This window comes from Trichosurus vulpecula, chromosome 8, assembly GCF_011100635.1.
Source record: "Trichosurus vulpecula isolate mTriVul1 chromosome 8, mTriVul1.pri, whole genome shotgun sequence".
NCBI classification, from domain to species: Eukaryota; Metazoa; Chordata; class Mammalia; order Diprotodontia; family Phalangeridae; genus Trichosurus; species Trichosurus vulpecula.
Genome location: NC_050580.1, coordinates 128,445,783 through 128,465,249, shown reverse-complemented (window position 1 = coordinate 128,465,249; position 19,467 = coordinate 128,445,783). Strand labels below are relative to the sequence as shown.

The window sequence follows — 19,467 nt, the reverse complement described above, 5'->3', positions numbered from 1 at the left end:
ACAGAGGAAGAGGACAATGAGAATACCACCAGCAGGAACTAAAATGGGTCTCTGCCACAAAACTAAGCAAGAATGACAGAGCACCGGGCAATAATTGCTAGACCTAAAAAGAATGGTAAATTGAATTATATCCTAGATGTGGTACAGCCAGAAGAGAGACCAGAATAGCTTTGTTAACAATCCATAGCCTGCATAGTCTTGACGTAGGTCTTGCCACTGGACTCTGATGACTCTGGAGGAGAGAGTAAGGCTCATGACTTTACTACGCAGCTCTGCCTCACTTAAATCCAATCCACATGCAAGTCAAGATATCACCCTCTTGCTGTCATTGGTCCTCTTTGAGAATGTAGGACTAACAACAACAAAAGATTGCAGCCATACTCAATGGGAGTATACTCCTTGGGAGACCTGCCCATTGTTTTCAATAATGGACTATGCTAATTGCTAGTAGGTGGGTTGTTCACTGGCCTCTTTGCTTATTTTCAGGGTGTTGATTCAAGACATTTTGCTTTCCTTGACTAGTAATAAACCTGTAAGCTTTTTAGGATCCTTGATCAATATATGCTGGGGAAGGAAATACTAAGGAAAGGGAGGTATATTATGTCAGATACTAAAGATCCCACAGTATTTGGGCTAGAATGAATAAACCAGAGAAAAACTGAGGTTTCTTAGTTTTTATATTACCAGATCTTAGCACAGTGCTTGGCACATAATAAATACTTAATAAATGGTCTTTCATTTCATTCATATCCCCAAATGTAAATCTGGACCAGAAGGAGCCTCCAACACCAGGTTTACATAACAATGGAAGTCCTGAAGCTCACATCTGATGTTGGAAGATAATTAATATGAAAGTTATACAGTTTCTAACCTTTTCTGGCAAGGAACCTATGAACATGAGAAAATAACTCTTTCCGTTTAAAAAAAAATCTCTTTCAATCCTGACTCAAGGTGACATTCTAAAAAATAAAAATGAGCTAATGCTATATGTGTATGTTGAGTTTGACAGTATCATATAGAGAAAAGTACATTACACTAAGAACCTAGGATACACAGGTTCATATCCTAATTCTTCCCCTAACTCACTCTTTGAGCTGGAACCTTATGAGCTTCACCTGTTCATTTCTCTAGCTTTTAATTTCCTCTCCTGTAAAATGAGGGAGTTGGACGAGATCAAAGATTATTAAATCTTTGTGTGTCATGGAACCCTTTGGCAATCTGGTTGGAGAAGTTTATATGGACCCTTTCTCAGTTTGTTTTTAAAGCGTGTAATAAAATACATAAGATTACAAAGAAAATCAATTCTATTGAAATAGCAATGTAATTTCCCCTCTAACTCCAAAGACTCTCTTAAATCTACCTACAAACCCCCAGCCCCATGATTAAGAACCCCTTCATTAGATGATCTCTTTTAGTCTATGTTTATATCTCTCTTTTTTCATGTTGGACTAAGAGCTGCACAAATAGCTAATTATTCCTAACAAACATTCAAGGTGAGCAAAATATTATTAATTTTTTAAGGTTGAAAACCTGAAGCAATGAGGATATATGTGTACATGTACATATAGCATAGATATAATATATATATAATATATATCTAAAATAAAATAACAGAGACGAAAATGTAAATCTAAATTAAGCAGCTCAAATGGGAACATACGAAAAAATCACAATGATGGTAACATACCTGCTTAAACAATATTTCCTCAAAATGGATGTTTACCTATGTTCTGGTGGTAGATTGGCAAAGTCACTTTGATCCACAGGGCCTCTTATTGCCACCAAGGTAGACAGTGGCTCCCCAAGTTTGAGCATAACTACTCTAGAGACAGTGGCCAACAAATCTAACTGCTTGTGCTCATTCCATTTGTATTGAAACAGCAAAAGGGTAATCATTCATGACATGTGTAGTCCCTACATCCCTTTAGTGTTATGAAAATTCAAGCAGTAATTTTATCTCACACACACTCACCCATCTTCTATTCCCCCAAGTATTCTTCCCAAAGGCATGGATGAAGACATAGAGCTTCTGAAACACAATCATTACTGCCATAAATCACTTCCTTAAACAGTGTATAGCCAGCGTAGGTGCAACATTAGCAAAAATAAACAGCAACACAGAATAAGCTCTAAGGTATTGTATCTTTTAGAGAGATGAGAATGAAGAAGGGACTAAAAACCTTTGCAAATATAAATTTTGTTTTTCTTGGGGCAGAAGGTATATGAACAATAAGACATTATTTCTGGATTAATAGGCATTTTCTTGCAATGATTAAAACCATCACAATAAATGTTTTTGGTGTCAAGCCATCAGATTAGGCAGTAGAGGGCACTATTGATATAAACAGTAAGGCAGTGATGTAAAGTATAATCCTGAGACCACATAATGTAAAGAATATGTAAAATCTCATAGCAAAAGAAAATTTTACAAAGAAAAATTTTCTAAAATAAAATCATTTCTACAACCTGATGGATAGCCCACTGACACAGTGTTCTGTTGTTCTGATCACAATTAATTTTATCACCAAATATTCATGAACAAAGGCTTTTTCTGGTTTCTATACATGAAAGAGACAATTAAAACAAGTGAGAGAAGACTGGTTTCAGCTGCTGTCATACTGTTATTCCACTCTTAGATCGATCCTTCTTGACCTTCCCCATTTGTGGCATAAATTAGGTCAAAATTCTTGTTCCTGGATTAGAAGCATTAGCCATATTATATTATCCTATATTATAACAATGTATTATATGCTATAGTATATATCCACCCTACAGCATTAGAAGCAGGGAGGATATCTTATCTAAGTTTAATAACTCCCCCTAGTACTTGGTGCCTGACTCTGTTCATAGCCACATATAGAGAAAAGTGCCCTGGATTGAAACCAGAGAGACCTAGGTTTAAATCCAACCTCCAACACTAGCTGTCTGACCATGAGTAATAATAAATATAATTATAATAAAGTATTTATATTGTCCTTAAAGGTTTGCACAATGCTTTTGCAAATATTATGCTATTTTGTCCTCACAATATCTTTGGGTGATACGTGCTGTTGTTATCCCCATTTTACAGAAAAGGAAACAGGAGACAGAGATGAAGTGACTTGCCCAAGGTTACACAGCTAATAAGTGTCTAAATCTGGATTTGTACTCAACTCTTCCTGACTCCAGGTCCAGGACTCTCTCCACTGTTCCACCTAGCTGCCCTTAGGTTAAGTCACTTCACTGCTCAAAGTTTCAGTTTCCTCATCAACAAAATGCGGATAATAAAACCTAGAGTGCCTCCCTCTCAGAATGATGAAGCTGAAAAAAGATGGTGCCTGTAAAGTGCTTTTCATTCATAAATGTCAAGTATTATTATTAATAAGTGTATTCATCAGATCATCAATTTAGAGCTTCATTGGACATTAGAGGTCATCTAATCCAACTCCTTCATTTCAGAGATGTGAAAATTGAGGCTCCAAAAGGTTCAGACATTTGCCCAGAGTCACTCAGTCAGACAGTGACAGAGGGAGGATCTGAACCTTGGCATCTGATTCTGAGCCAAGCACTGAATGAGGCCCAGCAGCAGCAGCATTTATGTAGTGCTTTAAGGTTGGCAAGGCAATTTACAAGTATCTGATTTTATCTTCACAATAACCCCAGGAGGGAGTTGCTATTAACATCTCCATTTAACAGGTGAGAAAACTGAAGCAAAAGTGACTTACCCAGAGTCTCACAGTAAGCGTCTGAGGCTGAATTCAAACTCAGGTCTTACTGACTCCAAGTCTAGTGCTCCACCTAGCGGTCCCTATATATAACCTCTACGGTGCATAATTCTTTGATCCAAAGTATGGTTAGATTCAGGGGAGGGAGCTTCTAAGGAAATGAGAAAAAGTTTCATGGATCAGGTGACCTTCAAAGGATCTCAGATATCAAATACCTAAAAAGCATCTCCTGAGAGGAAGCATGGCAAAGGGAATAGAGTGCTGGCCTTAGACGTCAGAAAAAATTGAGTTTAAATAGTGTCATTAACAATATATAGCTTTTTGACCCTCAATTTCCTAAGCTTTAAAATGGAATAATAATGCTAATAGTACATATCTCAAAACAATAATAATCATGCTAATAGTACATATAATGCTAATAGTACATATCTCAAAACAAGACTAAAGTAAGCTAATTTTATATAACTTCATATATAAAGCACTTTGCAAACTGTAAAGGTCTGTATAAATGTCGCTTATTGTTACAATTCCTGGTCGAGGACCCTCTTCAGGAGCTCACTCCAGCTATCATGCACTATAATTAATGGCTGAGCAGGATGTAGACAGAAGAAAACTGTAGGTATCCAGTCCAATTGGTACTAGAAGGCCAAGCTACCAAGGCCAGCATTAGGAATTTAATCCCTGCTTGGGACTAATTAACGGACTTTCCTTTCACAGACTCCACCCCTAAACAGAAGGCCTGGCCTACTGGAGGGAAGACTAGGTGATGAAGAAGAATCCCTCGGTTTTAGTCCCAGCTCTACATCTTACTATTTGTGGGATTTTAGGCAAGTCTTTTTTCTCTCTTTGCTTCAGTTTCCTTGTCTATCAAATAGAGATAATAATCCTGCCATGTGCCACTGCTAAATGCTTCCAGCACCTAGCACAGTGGCTGGTACTTAGTAGGCACTTAAGAAATGCTTGTTGACTTGACTTCTTGACTGACTGACTAAGGTCCCTCCAAGATTAAATAACAGAATCTATCATAGGAAGAAACCTTGAAGGCCCCTGAATACAATCCAGTCTTGTGCAGAAATCACTCAACAACACCCCCAAGAGGTAGTCACACAATCTTTGCCTCAAGATTTTAGCGAGGAGGGAACCCATTCCTTATTATTGCTTTTACACAATTTTGTTAAGAAGTTTTTCCTGCACGTAACTGAGATGTTTCTCTGTAAGTTCTACCCATTCTTCATAATTCAGCCTTCTGGGAATGAACAGAATAAGTCTAAACCAGAGGTGGGGAACCTGCAGCCTCAAGGCCACATGTGGCCTCGAGGCTGCAGGTTCCCCACCCCTGGAACTATCTTAACAATGATCCCCCTTTAAATGTTTCAGGACAGTTATTGTGATCTTAAAGCCTTCATTTCTCCAAATTAAAATACTCCCAGTCCTTTCAACCAATCCTAACAAGGCATGGTCTGCAGAATTCTACACATCCTGGTCACTCTCCTCTGAATGCTTTCTTGCTTGTCCTCTCCTAAGTATTCCCTCACTTTACCACCAAACTATAGACAATACTATAGATGTGTTTCCCCAGCCTGCTCCAGGCTAAAATACCCCCAGTTCCTCAACCAACTCTTACAGTTCTGCAACCAACTCTTATATGGCATGGTCTCCAATCCCCTTCTGGTCACCTTCCTTTGAGCATTCTCCAGCTTGCTACTGCCCTTCCTAAAATGTGGCCTGTAGAACTGAACACCATACTGTAGGTACATTCTGACCAGGGCAGAGTACAGCATGACATTAATCTCCCTTCTGGTGAACAGCATGTCAGTGAGAGATTCAAAACCATGCCAGATGTGGTCTCATTGGGGTAAACAAAATAATGTATGAAAAAGTACTCTGAAAATGCTCAAATGCTAAAGACAAATATAAAGTCATTGACACTCAGCTCCACATCCATTCGGTCATGGTGGGGAAGGAGTAAGGCATTGTGATAGGACCTGCCTCAAACCCAGTCCCTTTCGCTAGAAAATCAAGTCAAAGTGAATATTTCTGATAGTGAGTCAGCATTATCTCTTCTATATATATAGAAGGGTACAAATATGACTAGGTGGATCTCTAGGAGAGAGGAAGGAATGCAGCAGTTAGGGGACACACACACACACACACACACACACCCCTCATCTCCCCTGCCCCCCTCCTGCCAAACACTCGCACTGGTGAGCAGCAGAGCTAGACATACTGGGGCTTCGTTAAGGAGGTTGCCAGGCACCGAGTAACAGAGACACTGACACAGCATGAAATTGTTACTGACGCTGCCAATTTACACTAACGGGGGCTGGAGGATTCAGTGGGTAATTTCGAAAAACAAATTAATGTCTTGGAAATCCTGAGAAGGATTTTTTTTAACTGCCATTCGCACTGACAGCATGTTAATGGGAGGTTGTTTTGTTGTTGCTGTTTTAATATATACAGAGGGAGAATATTGCTAATAAACTTCTGGTATTCAAAGACTAGGTGAAAGCTCTACTTCTCAATTCATTTTCCTTTCTCATTTATACCCAGTCTTTTTTCAGTTCCTTCTCACAATCTGGCCTCCATTGTTTCCGTGGCTATCCTCAGAGCTCTCTTCATTTTGAATAATCCTCTAATGAGATACACATGGCTAAATAACTCAAAAAAGCACAATGTCACATGAACCCTCTAGAAAGCTAGAAATGGAGGACAGGCACCCAAGTGCTGAGGTAACTGTATTTGGATCAGGCTTTGCTTCCTACCAGGTTGGAGTGTGTAAAATGACTTTTCTTTGGAGTTGTAGTAGACCTGAATCTCTATAATAATGAGTTCTGTCATAGTCAGATTCTACTCAGAGAACAGATTTCCCAATCCCTCTTTCTGGATATACTAAAAATAGATCAAATATCATTTGAAATCTTAGCTGATTTAATCTCTGACACTGGATACCTGACTCTAATCACTCTGGTCCCACATTTCATTTGTGAGCTTGCTAAAGTTTGCTCCTTTTTTTTCCTAGAGAAGCCATCTGGGTCCCACAGTGCTTTGGCCTCTTACTCAGCTGTGAGGCCCCTGGGCAGATGCCTGGCCTCCATCATGCATCATTCAAGAAAGTGGGCATTCAGCCACTCTACCTCTTACTCAGAAGACCTCAGGTGCAAAAACAGAGGCACTACCTCAGGGAGAGACTACTCAGGGAAAGAGAGAGAGAGAATGGATGAAGTCCAGAAGTCCCATTAGCTTGCAGATCCTAAATCTGACAAGAAAAAAAATAATCCAGTGTATTGGTTTGGGGGTAGAAAACTGTTAAGAGTCCAAAAAGAAAGAAATTAGATCCTGAGGCTTTTCTTTTATTGCCCCCAAATTGAATGACTTTTTTAAAGGTTTTACTTACCTAGCATTCCTTTGTTGGAACTGGATAGACACATGTCCTTCTCTGCACTGGGAAGGACAAAACCCACCACAAAAACTTCCACCCCATCAGCCATCAGGGCCAAACCTAAAACAAAAAAGAGCGTCCATTGGAAACGCCCATGACCACATTCCTCAATGATATTCTCATACTGATGAGCCAGCTGCTCCTCATCTTCCAATCGTTCTGCCATGAGATCTTTCTGGTCTCTATAGTCATCAGACCTGGAGGGCAATTTCTTCTTCTGCTTTGCCTTAATGTCATCTGGGTGAGGAATGCCCTGGTACTCCCCTTCATAGATTTCATCATCTTCATCATGGCCCTCAGTAGCGTCACTCTGGGCATCTTCATCTTGGTTGGACTCGTTCCCTCCACGGTAGTAGCTGTCATTAGGTGTATACCCTTCATAGTTGCCATCCTGATATCTATAGTCATCCATTCCTTGGTTCCTAGATTGCCGGTTTGCCTCTCTAGCTATATCCCTTGCTCCATGGTAGAGATTTGCACTGTTTCTATAACTATCATCCATTATAAGCGTATGGTTTAAATGCAGACTCCACACGGCATCAACTGGTACTTAGAGATACCAGTTATATTTGTGTGACAATGTCTGCTAAAATTATACCAACTTCATTTCCTGAATAGACTGGATTTGTACAAAGAAAACCCCTGGAACCTTTTTCAGGTCAGTTTCAGACAGAAGTCTTAAAAAAAAGTATCACACTTCAGTCTTGCTTCCTTCAAAAGCCACAGGAACACTGTGTTGGGAGCTGTTGATTGGAGATGTATCTCCTGTTTTGCTTGACAAGGATTTAAGAGGAGTTAGCAGATTGCTTGGTTCTCTGATTCATTCTGTTGGTGAAGGTCACACCCTAAGAGAATGGGAAGAACAAGTACAGGAAATTTGTAAATTACTGCTGAAACACTCAATAAAGCAAACAAAATACAATTTAAGAGCAATGAAATTCATGAAACAGGAAAATTTAACCTATTTATACCCCACCCCCCAATAAAAAGACCGGGACTAAATGAGTACAGATGAGGAGGGGGAGAAATAGGGGGAGAGAAGTTTCTAAAATCTTCTTCTTGAAGAAGGCCAAATCTTACATGAAAATGAAATGGATGATATCTTTTTATATATGGGTCTTCTTAGACCTTTATCTTCAGTGTTGTGGACTTTTGAAAAGATTCTTATTTACCATCAAGTTTCTTGGTGAAAATATCTATTTCTGTGCATTTATTAATCAGAGGCAATAGCCATTTCCACATAAGATGTAGGAAAGTATGTGTTCAGGCAAACCATCTGATAGTTGAAGTTCATAGACTTCTCTAAATGCTGGTACTGTTTCTCCCAGGATTTTTCTGTTTCATAATAGCAAAGTCCTGGAAATAACCAGTCCCAGAACTAAAGAATTTATATTACTGAGTTGGCTTAAAGGAAGGAAGGAAGGAAAGAAATAAACATTTATTAAATATCTACTCTGTGCCAGGCAATGTGGTAAGCATTTTACAGATATTACCTCATTTGATCCATACAACAACCCTGGGTTATAGGTGCTATTATTATTATTATCATCCCCATATCACAGTTGAGGATACTGATGTTTACTGAGATCGCCCAGGACTTTACATCTAGTACGTGCCTCAGGCTGAATTTGAATTCAGGTCTTCCTGATTTCAGGCCTAGCACTCTATCCACTGTACCACCTGGCTGCCTCTAAGAGCTGCCATAGCATCATATGTTTGGAAACCATGAAATACCATAATCTCCAAAACACTGAACTTCAACTCAAAGGACAATGAGGAGAAATATGGTGGGTGTGAGCAAGCTGCAACACATTATAAACAAGAAATTGTGAAGAAGTTGGGTAAAGGATATTATCAAATAAATGCATGACCAAAAACAAAGAAAGAAATTGGACAGGTCCTTTGAGGAGAGTGAATGAGAATCAATGGATATCTCCTTTGTGTACCACTAATATCTTCCCAATGTCAGGAGAACTTTAAAAAGCCCCAAGCACAATGAATGGACCTGCCATGGTGAACTTATTGACAGACATGAACAAGAGTCATACACTACAGACAGTCATGAGGAGCTTGTAATTGGCATCATTGGAGAAAAACTCATATTGACGGGATCGCAAATGCACTGACATACTAGAATCATCATCTTATGTTGGAATGCCATGAAAGCAACAGGACATATTTTCCACAAGACTGGCATTCACACTAGCCTTTTTTATACTATGCCCAGAGAAGTTCCTCTACATATCTTTTAAATTCACTTCTGTATAATGCTTTAAGGTTTGCAAAACACTCTCTTCATAACAACCCTGGAGGTAGGTAATACGAGCCTTATTATCTCATTTTGCAAATGAGGAAACTGAGGCTCGGAGAGGTTTGAACCCATGTCTTCTAAATTCAATCACAACTGTGTGTATATACATGTATATATACATATATTTGTATATATGTAATTTTATATCCTATACATATTTTTATATAGCATATAGAATTATATAATATTTATAGTACATAAAACAAGTAGTGATATATGTATGCTATACAGTGTTCTACTATATTATGCTACTTCTCAAACTCCAAATTTGAGGAATTTACTATAAATAATAAAAATGGTTTGGAATATGAATCAGGGATATATGGTAGACAATATTAATACCTACAAAAGAGTCAGAAGACCATAAATATAAATCTGGCTATATATAGCTGGAGATTCTTCCCTTGAGAACTACCTGTTTATAACCTTAGACCACTGAACAGTGAGAGACTGGCATTTATGCTTATTCCTGAAAACTAAATACTAAAATTAAACATATCACTAAAGCTACTATAAATTTAAAATGTTTATCCATTGGCTCAACCTTGTTTAGCCTGTCTGCCGAGACAATTTTACCAGGGTGTGGCCACTGTGCACACTACAGCTCCATGGAGCCACAGGTGAGAGTTGAGTGATAGGTGGACACCAAAGGTGGATAAGCAGCCCTGAAAAGGGCTCGGCAAGCCCTCACACCACAGGTGCTAGTCCTCCCTGAACACCCCATACATCATAGGGCACATCATACCTCCCTATCATTGCTAGGAATGTGACAAGTATTGGTTGAGTTAATGGTTGGGAACAAAATTTGAAAATTCTATACTTAGCTGTATATACTATTAATCTATCCCAGAGGTCTCCGTAGTAGCCACATAGATAGTGTGGTCAATCAGTCTAGTAACCCTATTTAAACACAAAAGGAATCGAGGTTAATCTGGCTGTTCTCTCTGAAGCCACACTGTCCCATAATGATCACTGCTTCTGAGACAGACTCAATGCAGTCAATCTTTTGCTCCTTAGCCACCCATTAAAAAGAAGCTAATATCTGAGATAGCTGAGAGTATATGATAATTCCTTTCAGTACTGGCTGTTATTTATTATTTTCTCCCTGAATAAAACATGCCTTATTGGCTCTCATTTGTTTTAACCACCTGCTAAGACTCCTGAAATACACTGGATGACGTCTACAGGATACTTCCCATCAACACATGGTATGAAAACAGAATGGTTTATTTTGTTGGGTTTGACTGTCAGTTACTTCTTTGGGACTGGCAACAACAGCTTTCTCTGTACCACTTTCACTTGTTATTATAGCTCTGTTTTTTACATTTGGAGTCATCCAACCTTTCACCATTTTGTTCAAGGCAAAAAGAACTATGTTCTAAGACAGCGCTAGGTTTGAAGTCAGAAGACCTGGGTTTGAATCCTGGTTTGTATACTTACTAGTTTTATGGCCATAGGCAAGCCATTTAACTTTTCTGCATCTCAGTTTCATTACATATCTCAGTAATCTAAGGAAAGCCCTTTATAAATGTCAAGGTACAATATGATGGGATGTGTGAACAGCATCACATGATAAAAACACCACCCTAGGTCACTGGGGACATGTAGCACCAAGTTAGAAGTCCTCTGCTCTCTCCCCAATTAGCTACAAGGTGGCAAGGGACACAACAGCAATCTAAGGATCCAGTGGAGGTGAGGGAATATGGTTGTGGAACATCATATATCCCGTCTGTCTTGGAGCACGTGGTGGTTAATTCTGCTGGCCTCCTTTCCTCTCCCTATCCTTCTCACTCTCACCCTCACCTTCACCCTTGTTGTCTCTCTTTTATTCTTTGTTTAAAAGTCTGGCCCTCTCATCCAAAGAGAAAGGGATTGCGAAGAGACAGTGAATTCCCCATCCTGTCACTGGAGGTCTTCAGATGTGGGCTAGAATTGTGGGAATGAGAGTGATGGGATTCTTTATTTGATTACATTTTGGATGATCTCTTAAGTAGTTTTAGTTAATAGTCAATAAATATCTATTAAGCACCTACTATGTTATCAGGAACTATGCTAGGCCCTGGAGATTTATTGTTCAGTCATTTCAGTCATACCCAACACTTCCTGACCCCATTTGGGGTTTTCTTGGCAAAGATTCTGGAGTGGTTTGCCATTTCTTTCTCCAGCTCATTTTACAAGTTGAGGAAACTGAGGCAAACAGGGTTAAGTGACACAGAGTTAATAAGTATCTGAGGTCAGATATGAACTCAGGTCTTCCCAACTCCAGGCCCAGGGCTCTATCTACTGCGCTACCTAGCTTCACTGGAGATATAAATATGAAAAAAAGATGATCCCTGCCCACAAGGAGCTTACAGTCTAATGGAGGAAGATAATATACAAAAGAAAGCTGTGGGTGAGTGAGGGAGGCATGGCGAAATCAAAGAAATTCAAAAGGAGTTCAGTCTTTACATTCTAAGGTTCTATATAACTCTATTCTCGAACTAGGAGAAATGACAACTTCAAAGGGAATTTTAGGTAATCTGAATAATCCAGAGTCATATGGTTACTTTCCTTCAACTGTCTCAGAGATTTAGACAAAAGTTGGTGTTTTGTTATCTGTATAATGAATGGGAAGTACATAGAACTGGCCATAGAACTCATGAAAGCACCCCCCAGGGTTTATACTACTTACAAAAGTGTTACAAGTATAAACAAACATGGAATCTCAGCTGTGCCAAAATATTTATGTCACCAATTTACCCTTTCTTTACTACTAGGCTTTTTCTAATACTAGTATTACTAATACACTAGGTTAAACAAAGGCGAAGGCATCATCTTCTAAAAGACTATAATTAAAATACATATATTATTTCAAAAAATATTTATTGAACATAATTTTTCAAGACATTGTGCTATTCTTTGTATATAATAGATCATAATCTCCTTGAAAAAGAGACTGCTTCCTCTATCTTTGTATCTACTGTATCCAGCACAGTGCCCAGCACATAGGCGTATGGGGCATTCAGGGAGGACTAGCACCTCGGGGTGAGGGCTTGCTGAGCCCTTTTCAGGGCTGCTCATCCACCTGGCACTCCACTCTCACTGGTGGCTTCAAGAAGCTGTATGTCCTCACTTTTGTCTTGACACTGGCCTCTGATGACCCTGGAAGAGAGAATGAGGCTGATACTTTGTGCAATTCTGCCTCACTTAAATTCAATTTATGCACAAGTGTCATGGACTTGATGTCATTGGTCCTCTTCAAAAACAAAGAATAACCAACCAACCAACAACCAGCACATAGGTACATTAATAAATGCTTGTTGAAAGAGACAGGTATATAGATATTTGTATTTAGTCACTTCATATTTATTCTGTATGCACATATGTGTATGTGTATATATACATATATGTGTGTATATACATGTGTCTATATCTCCTTGTTGTCTCCCCTGCTCGGATGTAAGCTTCTTGAGAGGATGGACCATTTTATTTATTGTCTTTATATGTCTAGTACCTAGCATAGTGATTGATGCATGGTAGGTGCTTATGAAGTACTTACTGGTTGATCAATAAATAGGCAGATAGATAAATATGTGCCTCAGGACCCTCTAGCCATTCCATTAATATTGTATCATAAATCCATTTACTTACTGGTCAGATCTTTGAACTCTGGAGGGAAAAGTTGGGATGACAAAGGTTTCAGTAGAACCAGAAAGGATAGCACTGTAGCTAAAATGGGAAAAGTGTGGGAACTCTGAGTCAGGAAAGGCAAATCTAAGATAAGATGAGAGTGCAGAGTCATAATTATCTATTTTTCCCTCTAGAGGAAGGGTCACCTTGAGTACAGTTAGCAAGAAGAGGAAACTTGCCCCTTGCCACGAAAAGAATCATCCAGTCATGGAGAGGAGTGCTGGTATACATTCCCTGGTGGAGATTGACACCCTTGCTGTGGGGCTAATGTGGGGAGACATGGGAAAAGGCAGAATAACGCTTAAATAACCATCTAAATATCCTGGCCTTTTGGGGGGGAGGGAAATGAGGTCAGTACCCCCATTGTATATGGGCAAGGCTTGAGATAGGACAAAAGTTCTAACTGGCACTGTTCGTACACTCTAAGCTTTCTGGAAGTGGGCAAGAGATGAGCTGATGGCATGTCCCAGACAGTGGGAGCTAAATTTCCAGCCCTGAGGCAAAGGCAAAGCCTTAGTTCAGTCTCTGCATGTGTGCTTCAAAGATGAGCTACTTCACAATTTTGCCTAGGTCTGGCTCTGCCTGCAACCAACCCACATTCCTGCATTTACTTCTATGATTGCCTTCTCCTTTCAATACAAGGTTGTTTTGTAGCCAGACTTTATAGTCTTTTGAGTAGTTTGCTTTTGTCCTAAGAGGCAGTATTTTTTTAAAAAAGAAAAAAATCTGTCTAAATGAAATAATATTTTCAGGCACAAATTAATCTGGAGACGCACAAGACATGTAATGGAACTTATGAGGTAGCGTTTTATTGGCAGGTTATGTTTCAAACTGACTTCAATCTCCCAGGGCCAAAGAAAAGATATTGTAACCTGCCGGATATTTCAGATGCTATTTTTTTCTTCCTGGAATAAAATCTGCTCTGAAGCAATTCCCTTGGCTGGAAATGTGGTTTTAAAATCAGAAACAAACAAATGGTTTAAAATCCCAAATAAATAAAAGAATTCAAGTGCAGCTCTGAAGTTACATGTCAGTTATAAAATGCAACTGTCAAAAAACACAGCCCCTTTCTACACACCTCCTCAGGCTAAAAAGTATGGATTTTTTTCTTCCCTATCCTGCAGACATTTCTAGTTCTGTCACAAAAGTCAAAAGAACAAGTTCCCTGGACAAGGCCAACCAGCATTGATGTCTGCTCCAAAAGAAAGACCAAAAGTGAATAAGGTCTTGAAGTATTTCAAAGTTGTGTATATGCATCTTCACAATAAGCCTATCTTATTCTGTTACTCCCCAGCTCAAAAACCTTCTGTGGCTACTACAGATGAAGAAACTGAGGCAAACAGGATTAAGTGACTTGCCCAGGGTCATACAGATAGTAAGTGTCTGAAGCCAGATTTGAACTCAAGAAGATGAGTCTTCCTGACTCCAGTCACTCTATGCACTGTGCCATCTAGCGGCTTCCACAGTAAAATATGGATAATATTAATATGTGGTTTTCTATGTCAAAATGTATCCCAGAGGATCATTATGTACAGTTTAGTGCCCCACCCTGCCCCCTTTTCTATTTGAATTTGATACCACTAGATCAGTTGTCTACTAGACACTGTGGTCTAGTCCAGCAGATCACTATTTGACTGATCTAGTCCATCCCTTTCACTGATAGATGAGAAACTGGGACTCGTCCAAGGTTATATACCTTGTTAACTCTTGGTGGGGGGAAAGGAAAGAAGAGAAAAGAGAAGGGAAAAGGGAGAGGGGAGAAGGGAGAAAGAGATGGAACGAGGGAGAGAGAGAGAGACAGAGAGACAGAGAGAGAGACAGAGAGAGAGAGAGAGAGAGAGAGAGAGAGAGAGAGAGAGAGAGAGAGAGAGAGAGAGAGAGAGATTAGGCTTGTGATTAAGGGCTATTGGTCTATCCCCTTTCCCACTGTATAATTTACAGTAAAGACAGTAACCATTCACTCTTTTTTTCCCCACTCACTCAATATAATGAAAATCTGCTTAATTTTATCTAGAGACAAAACCCATTATAAAAGTACAGACAGAAAATAAACAGGACTTAAAGAGAACAAGAAACTCCCAAGGGTAAGTGGTGCCAGTTCACCAGGCAATGATGATGTAGGACAAGGGGATAAAGTAGAGAAGAGATAAATTCACCAGATCCCTGACAGTCAAGGAAACAGCATATTCTATACAGATAGATCACCCTTTTAGTGGTCAGAAAGTCAGATAAGGTTCCAACTATTCATTTATTAGACATATTCAGTTTCAGATAATAGCACCTTGCTCTCACAACCAGCTAGCCATTGGTACTGGTTAGGGTCGATACCCCTGGAACCTCTACTTTCTCACTCACGTAGTTATGCCAACATCCTCTTCCAGGACAGCTTGAACCTAATCCTAGTCCCTTATCCTACCACCTTCTAGGTGTGAAACTGTGAAATGAGAGAGTCTCTTCTTCCAGTGCAGAGGTTGGAGGTATAGGGATACGGAGTAGGGGAGTGTAATGGTAACCACACTGGCATACCGAGGATGACTACTGGTGCAGGTTCTTTTATCTGCTTCACTAGGAAAGACAGCTGTTTTAAGGGATCAACAATCTTCTTTAATTTACATATACCAACTGAGAAAATACAGAGAAGAGAAATAAAGACCAACAGAAAAGGCTCTGCTGCCTGAATTGAAAAAAAATATATTGCTATATATACTTTACATTCACCAGTGGATCGAGAGAGCCTTTACCTCTGAGCAGTTAGGGGGTCTGAACCTATGACCACTCGGAGTCTTGACCAGGGAATCACAAGATCCTTCTTGTAAGCAAGCCCCCAAAGCAAAAAGCTCACCTCTTAGAATATATACTCTTTCAGCTAATAGCCTCAGAGCCAGAAGGAGTCACAACCCTCCTGACTCAGTGCCTAATTAGAAATTAGCAAAAGGTATGTAAGCCCTCCTAGAAGCAAACAAGCTTCCCTTAATGGGCTCCACATAAGGCCTATTGATGGATGGGGAAGATCTTATTCCCTATTGACATTACAGGGAGATGAATCCCTAACATCCCATGCTGAACTCTGAATGAATTTCCCCACAAAAACATAATTACCTATCATCATTAGGTTCCCATTAGCACTTGTTCATAACATTATAGGATATCGTGGGTTAAATAGGTTTTGTGGGCTAGCCTAGGAACCTAACTCTTAGGTATAGCATTGCTTAAATGAGAAAATAAATTCAACATTCCAAATTATTGATACACACATGAAATTTTGGGGAAAATAAACTTTTTGTAAGTTGAGGCAACCTACATTCCTTTTCCTGTAATAGCTCCCCTCCACAGCTGACTTTGCTCATGTTTTGAGCCAGCCTAAACAAAGTACTAATCTTATAATTAGGCAGCACTTAAGATGCTTATAAAGAACACACAACACTAGTCAATAGTCTAACATAACACTCTGTGTACCCTTCAGCATCAGTATTACCAATGTGATCTCGGGACAGTTTGTGCTTTGAATTTTCAAATCTCTCAGTCTCCTTCTGTTGGATTCCTGCCCTACCCTAGCACAGAGCCAATGGAGCACCAAATTGGTAGAGACTTGAAACAGATCTCAGATTCAGAAATTATCTTTAGGACAGCTATGTCCAGTTGTATGGAGCCAGAAAAGAGAGAAAGAGCAGAGAAACACATGTTGTATGCAAAAGGGTTAGGGGTTGGGAATGATTCAAGAAAGATTGGCCTTTTATCACATTGCCCTTTCCCCAAATAATTCCCCCCAAATACACCTAGATGGCAAATTGTGGGCTGGGTGGAAAATGGAAGAATTCATGGGAAAAGAACTCAGGGATATTTTCATCAGAATTTTTGAACAACTATTTGAATAATCCTTGAAACAGATGGTACTTCACTGTCTCATTCTGCATGACCGACAATTCCTTCAGCAAGCATCATGCCCATCTCCACCCCCATGAGCTGCATTTTCCTAGCAGGGATTGAGTAGCAGCCCAAAGCCCTATCCTAAAGCCACAAGGACAATCTGGAGTCAGAACACAGGTTATAAAACATACTCATTAAGAGATGTTCTTCATCTGTACCTTAAGACAAATGGGCTTGAAGCCAAATCCATAATATTTCCTGATATTTCTTCCCTTGAATGCTGAAATGCAATTAGCAAAAAATGCAAAAGTCACATAAATATTTAGCATTTAAATTACCTGCACTGTTTTACTGTTTAAAGACTAGGAAGAAAATATTTTCCTCTCTACACTAAACCATACACTTAATGATCATTTTGCTTCCAAAGTCCTAAGTAAACATTGTCGATTTCAAAGGCAATATACCAAAAACATACAAATGGAATCCCATTCTTTTATATGAATGTCAAAACATAGAAACTAGGAACTAGATGGTCATATTTCAAAAGGGTACTTGCAGATTTTCGCCCTCCTGTAACATGTGGCTCTCAAGTCAAATAGTTTGGCTGAATTAGCTGATGCCAATGTAGGGTTTTGGTTTTGGTTTGTTTTGTTTTGTTTTTAAATTCAGGGAAGGGATTAAGGGCACTAATAAAAGAAGCAAGCTTGTCATAGAGAAAGGGAACTCCTTTATCAAATACTCAAGCAAAGGAGATGCATACCAATATAAATGGGTCACAGAATGTGGAGGAGAGGAGATAAACAGATCTCAAAACGAATAACCTCGATTTTCTCGGTGGACTTTTCAAGGTGAGAGAATATTGTTGTTCATGGCCATGAAGAAAGGGCACAGCTCAGGTTTAGAGGTGGTAGACAGTAACAAGTCTAGTCAGTCACTCACCGAGTGTATAATGGAAGCAGACAAAGGTCAGTACAGGTTTGATAAAGAGGGAAAGTAACTGTACTATTGATGATGATAATTACAAGAGTACTAATTTACTACTCTTTTTTACTACGCACTTTTTATAGCACGTGAAAGTTTACAAAGCATTTTACATACATTATCTCATTTGAGCCTCACAACAACACTATGATTTCCATCATATTATTATCTCTATTTTACAGATGAAAGAACTGAAGCTTACAAGTTAAGAAGATGGGAGCATAAGAGTTTTCTCCGCATAACCATATCTCATCATGTGGGAGATATAGTTGAATTGTTAAACAACTTGCTTATGTTCACATAGCTACCAAGTGTCTAGGGCAGGATTCAAACCGAGGTCTTCCTGACTCCACGCCCAGAACTCCCTCTACTATGCCACACTACCAAAACCAGGCAAGGTCTTATATTTAAATTTGCTCCTAGTCATCTCAATGAATTTTCTCCTCCTTGCTACAATCAATGCCTATGGACCCAGGACCCGCTTACTCAAGAAGCATAAATTAGAGGAAAAAGCAAAGAACCTCTCCTCTAAGATTGGTGTTTACCTACCCTGCTCACTCCCAATAATCTTGAAGCCTCTCTCCCTTTCCAGATTCTGTTTCTATCTGCTCCTTCCTATGACATTCTTGTATTCTATTCCTTGCCTGCATAAACTGGTGGTACCTAACTGAACCTTCCTCTATAATTTTAGATGATCAAAAGATCAACACTATAAAGCTGGAAGAAACCCTAGAGTTCACCTGACCCAATCCCTTCATTTTACAGACTGAAAAAAATAAGCCCAGAGAAGTTAAATGACTTGGCCAAACTAACTCGGATACTAAGCAGCAGAACCAGAATTTCACCTGAGGTTGTGTCTCTGAATTTGGGGCTCTTTCCACATCACCCCCAAGGGACTTAACTTGGCTAAGCATTCCTCATGATATTTGTTGATTAATTATATCAATTTACGTGTTCTTAAGTTTTTCACCTACCAATATTTTCTCAATCTTAGAATTGACTAGTTCAAACCCCAGCCTAATGCAATAGACCCAGTAACTGGTCATCCAGTTTCTATTTAAACATACCTTGTGGGGCAGCTAGGTGACACAATGGATAGAACACTGACGCTGGAATCAATGGACCTGAGTTCAAATCCAGCCTCAGACACTTACTAGCTGTGTGACCCTAAACAAGACACTTAACCCTAATTGTCTCCAAAAAAAATACCCTGTGATAGGGACCTTACTACATACAGTCAACTCCACTTTGAGAAATCTCTAGTGGTTATTATTGAGTCCTTTTCCTTAAATCAATTTGAAATTGCCCTGCCTACATTTCTTACCCATTGGTCCTATAGGTGTCCTCTCCAATGAAGCCAAACAAGTCTACTATATCTCCCACATGATGGCTCTTGGGATATGTGAAGAAAACTATTATGCCCCAATCTTCTCAGTTTTAAATACCCTCAGCTCCTTCACCCACTCCTCTCAGGACAGGGAGTACGATGCAAGGGT

The 19,467-nt window shown here is 39.4% G+C and overlaps 1 protein-coding gene across 3 annotated transcripts in view; it reads right to left on the bottom strand.

The window, feature by feature from the left end:
- Positions 1-19,467, bottom strand: part of SV2B (synaptic vesicle glycoprotein 2B) — a 212,228-nt gene that overhangs the window by 55,708 nt on the left and 137,053 nt on the right. For all 3 annotated transcript variants that reach the window (XM_036734687.1, XM_036734688.1, XM_036734689.1), the window contains one exon: positions 7,099-7,988. In XM_036734687.1, the coding sequence (XP_036590582.1) occupies positions 7,099-7,645 (547 nt within the window). In that variant the 5' untranslated portion in view covers positions 7,646-7,988. The remainder of the gene's footprint in view (positions 1-7,098; positions 7,989-19,467) is intronic.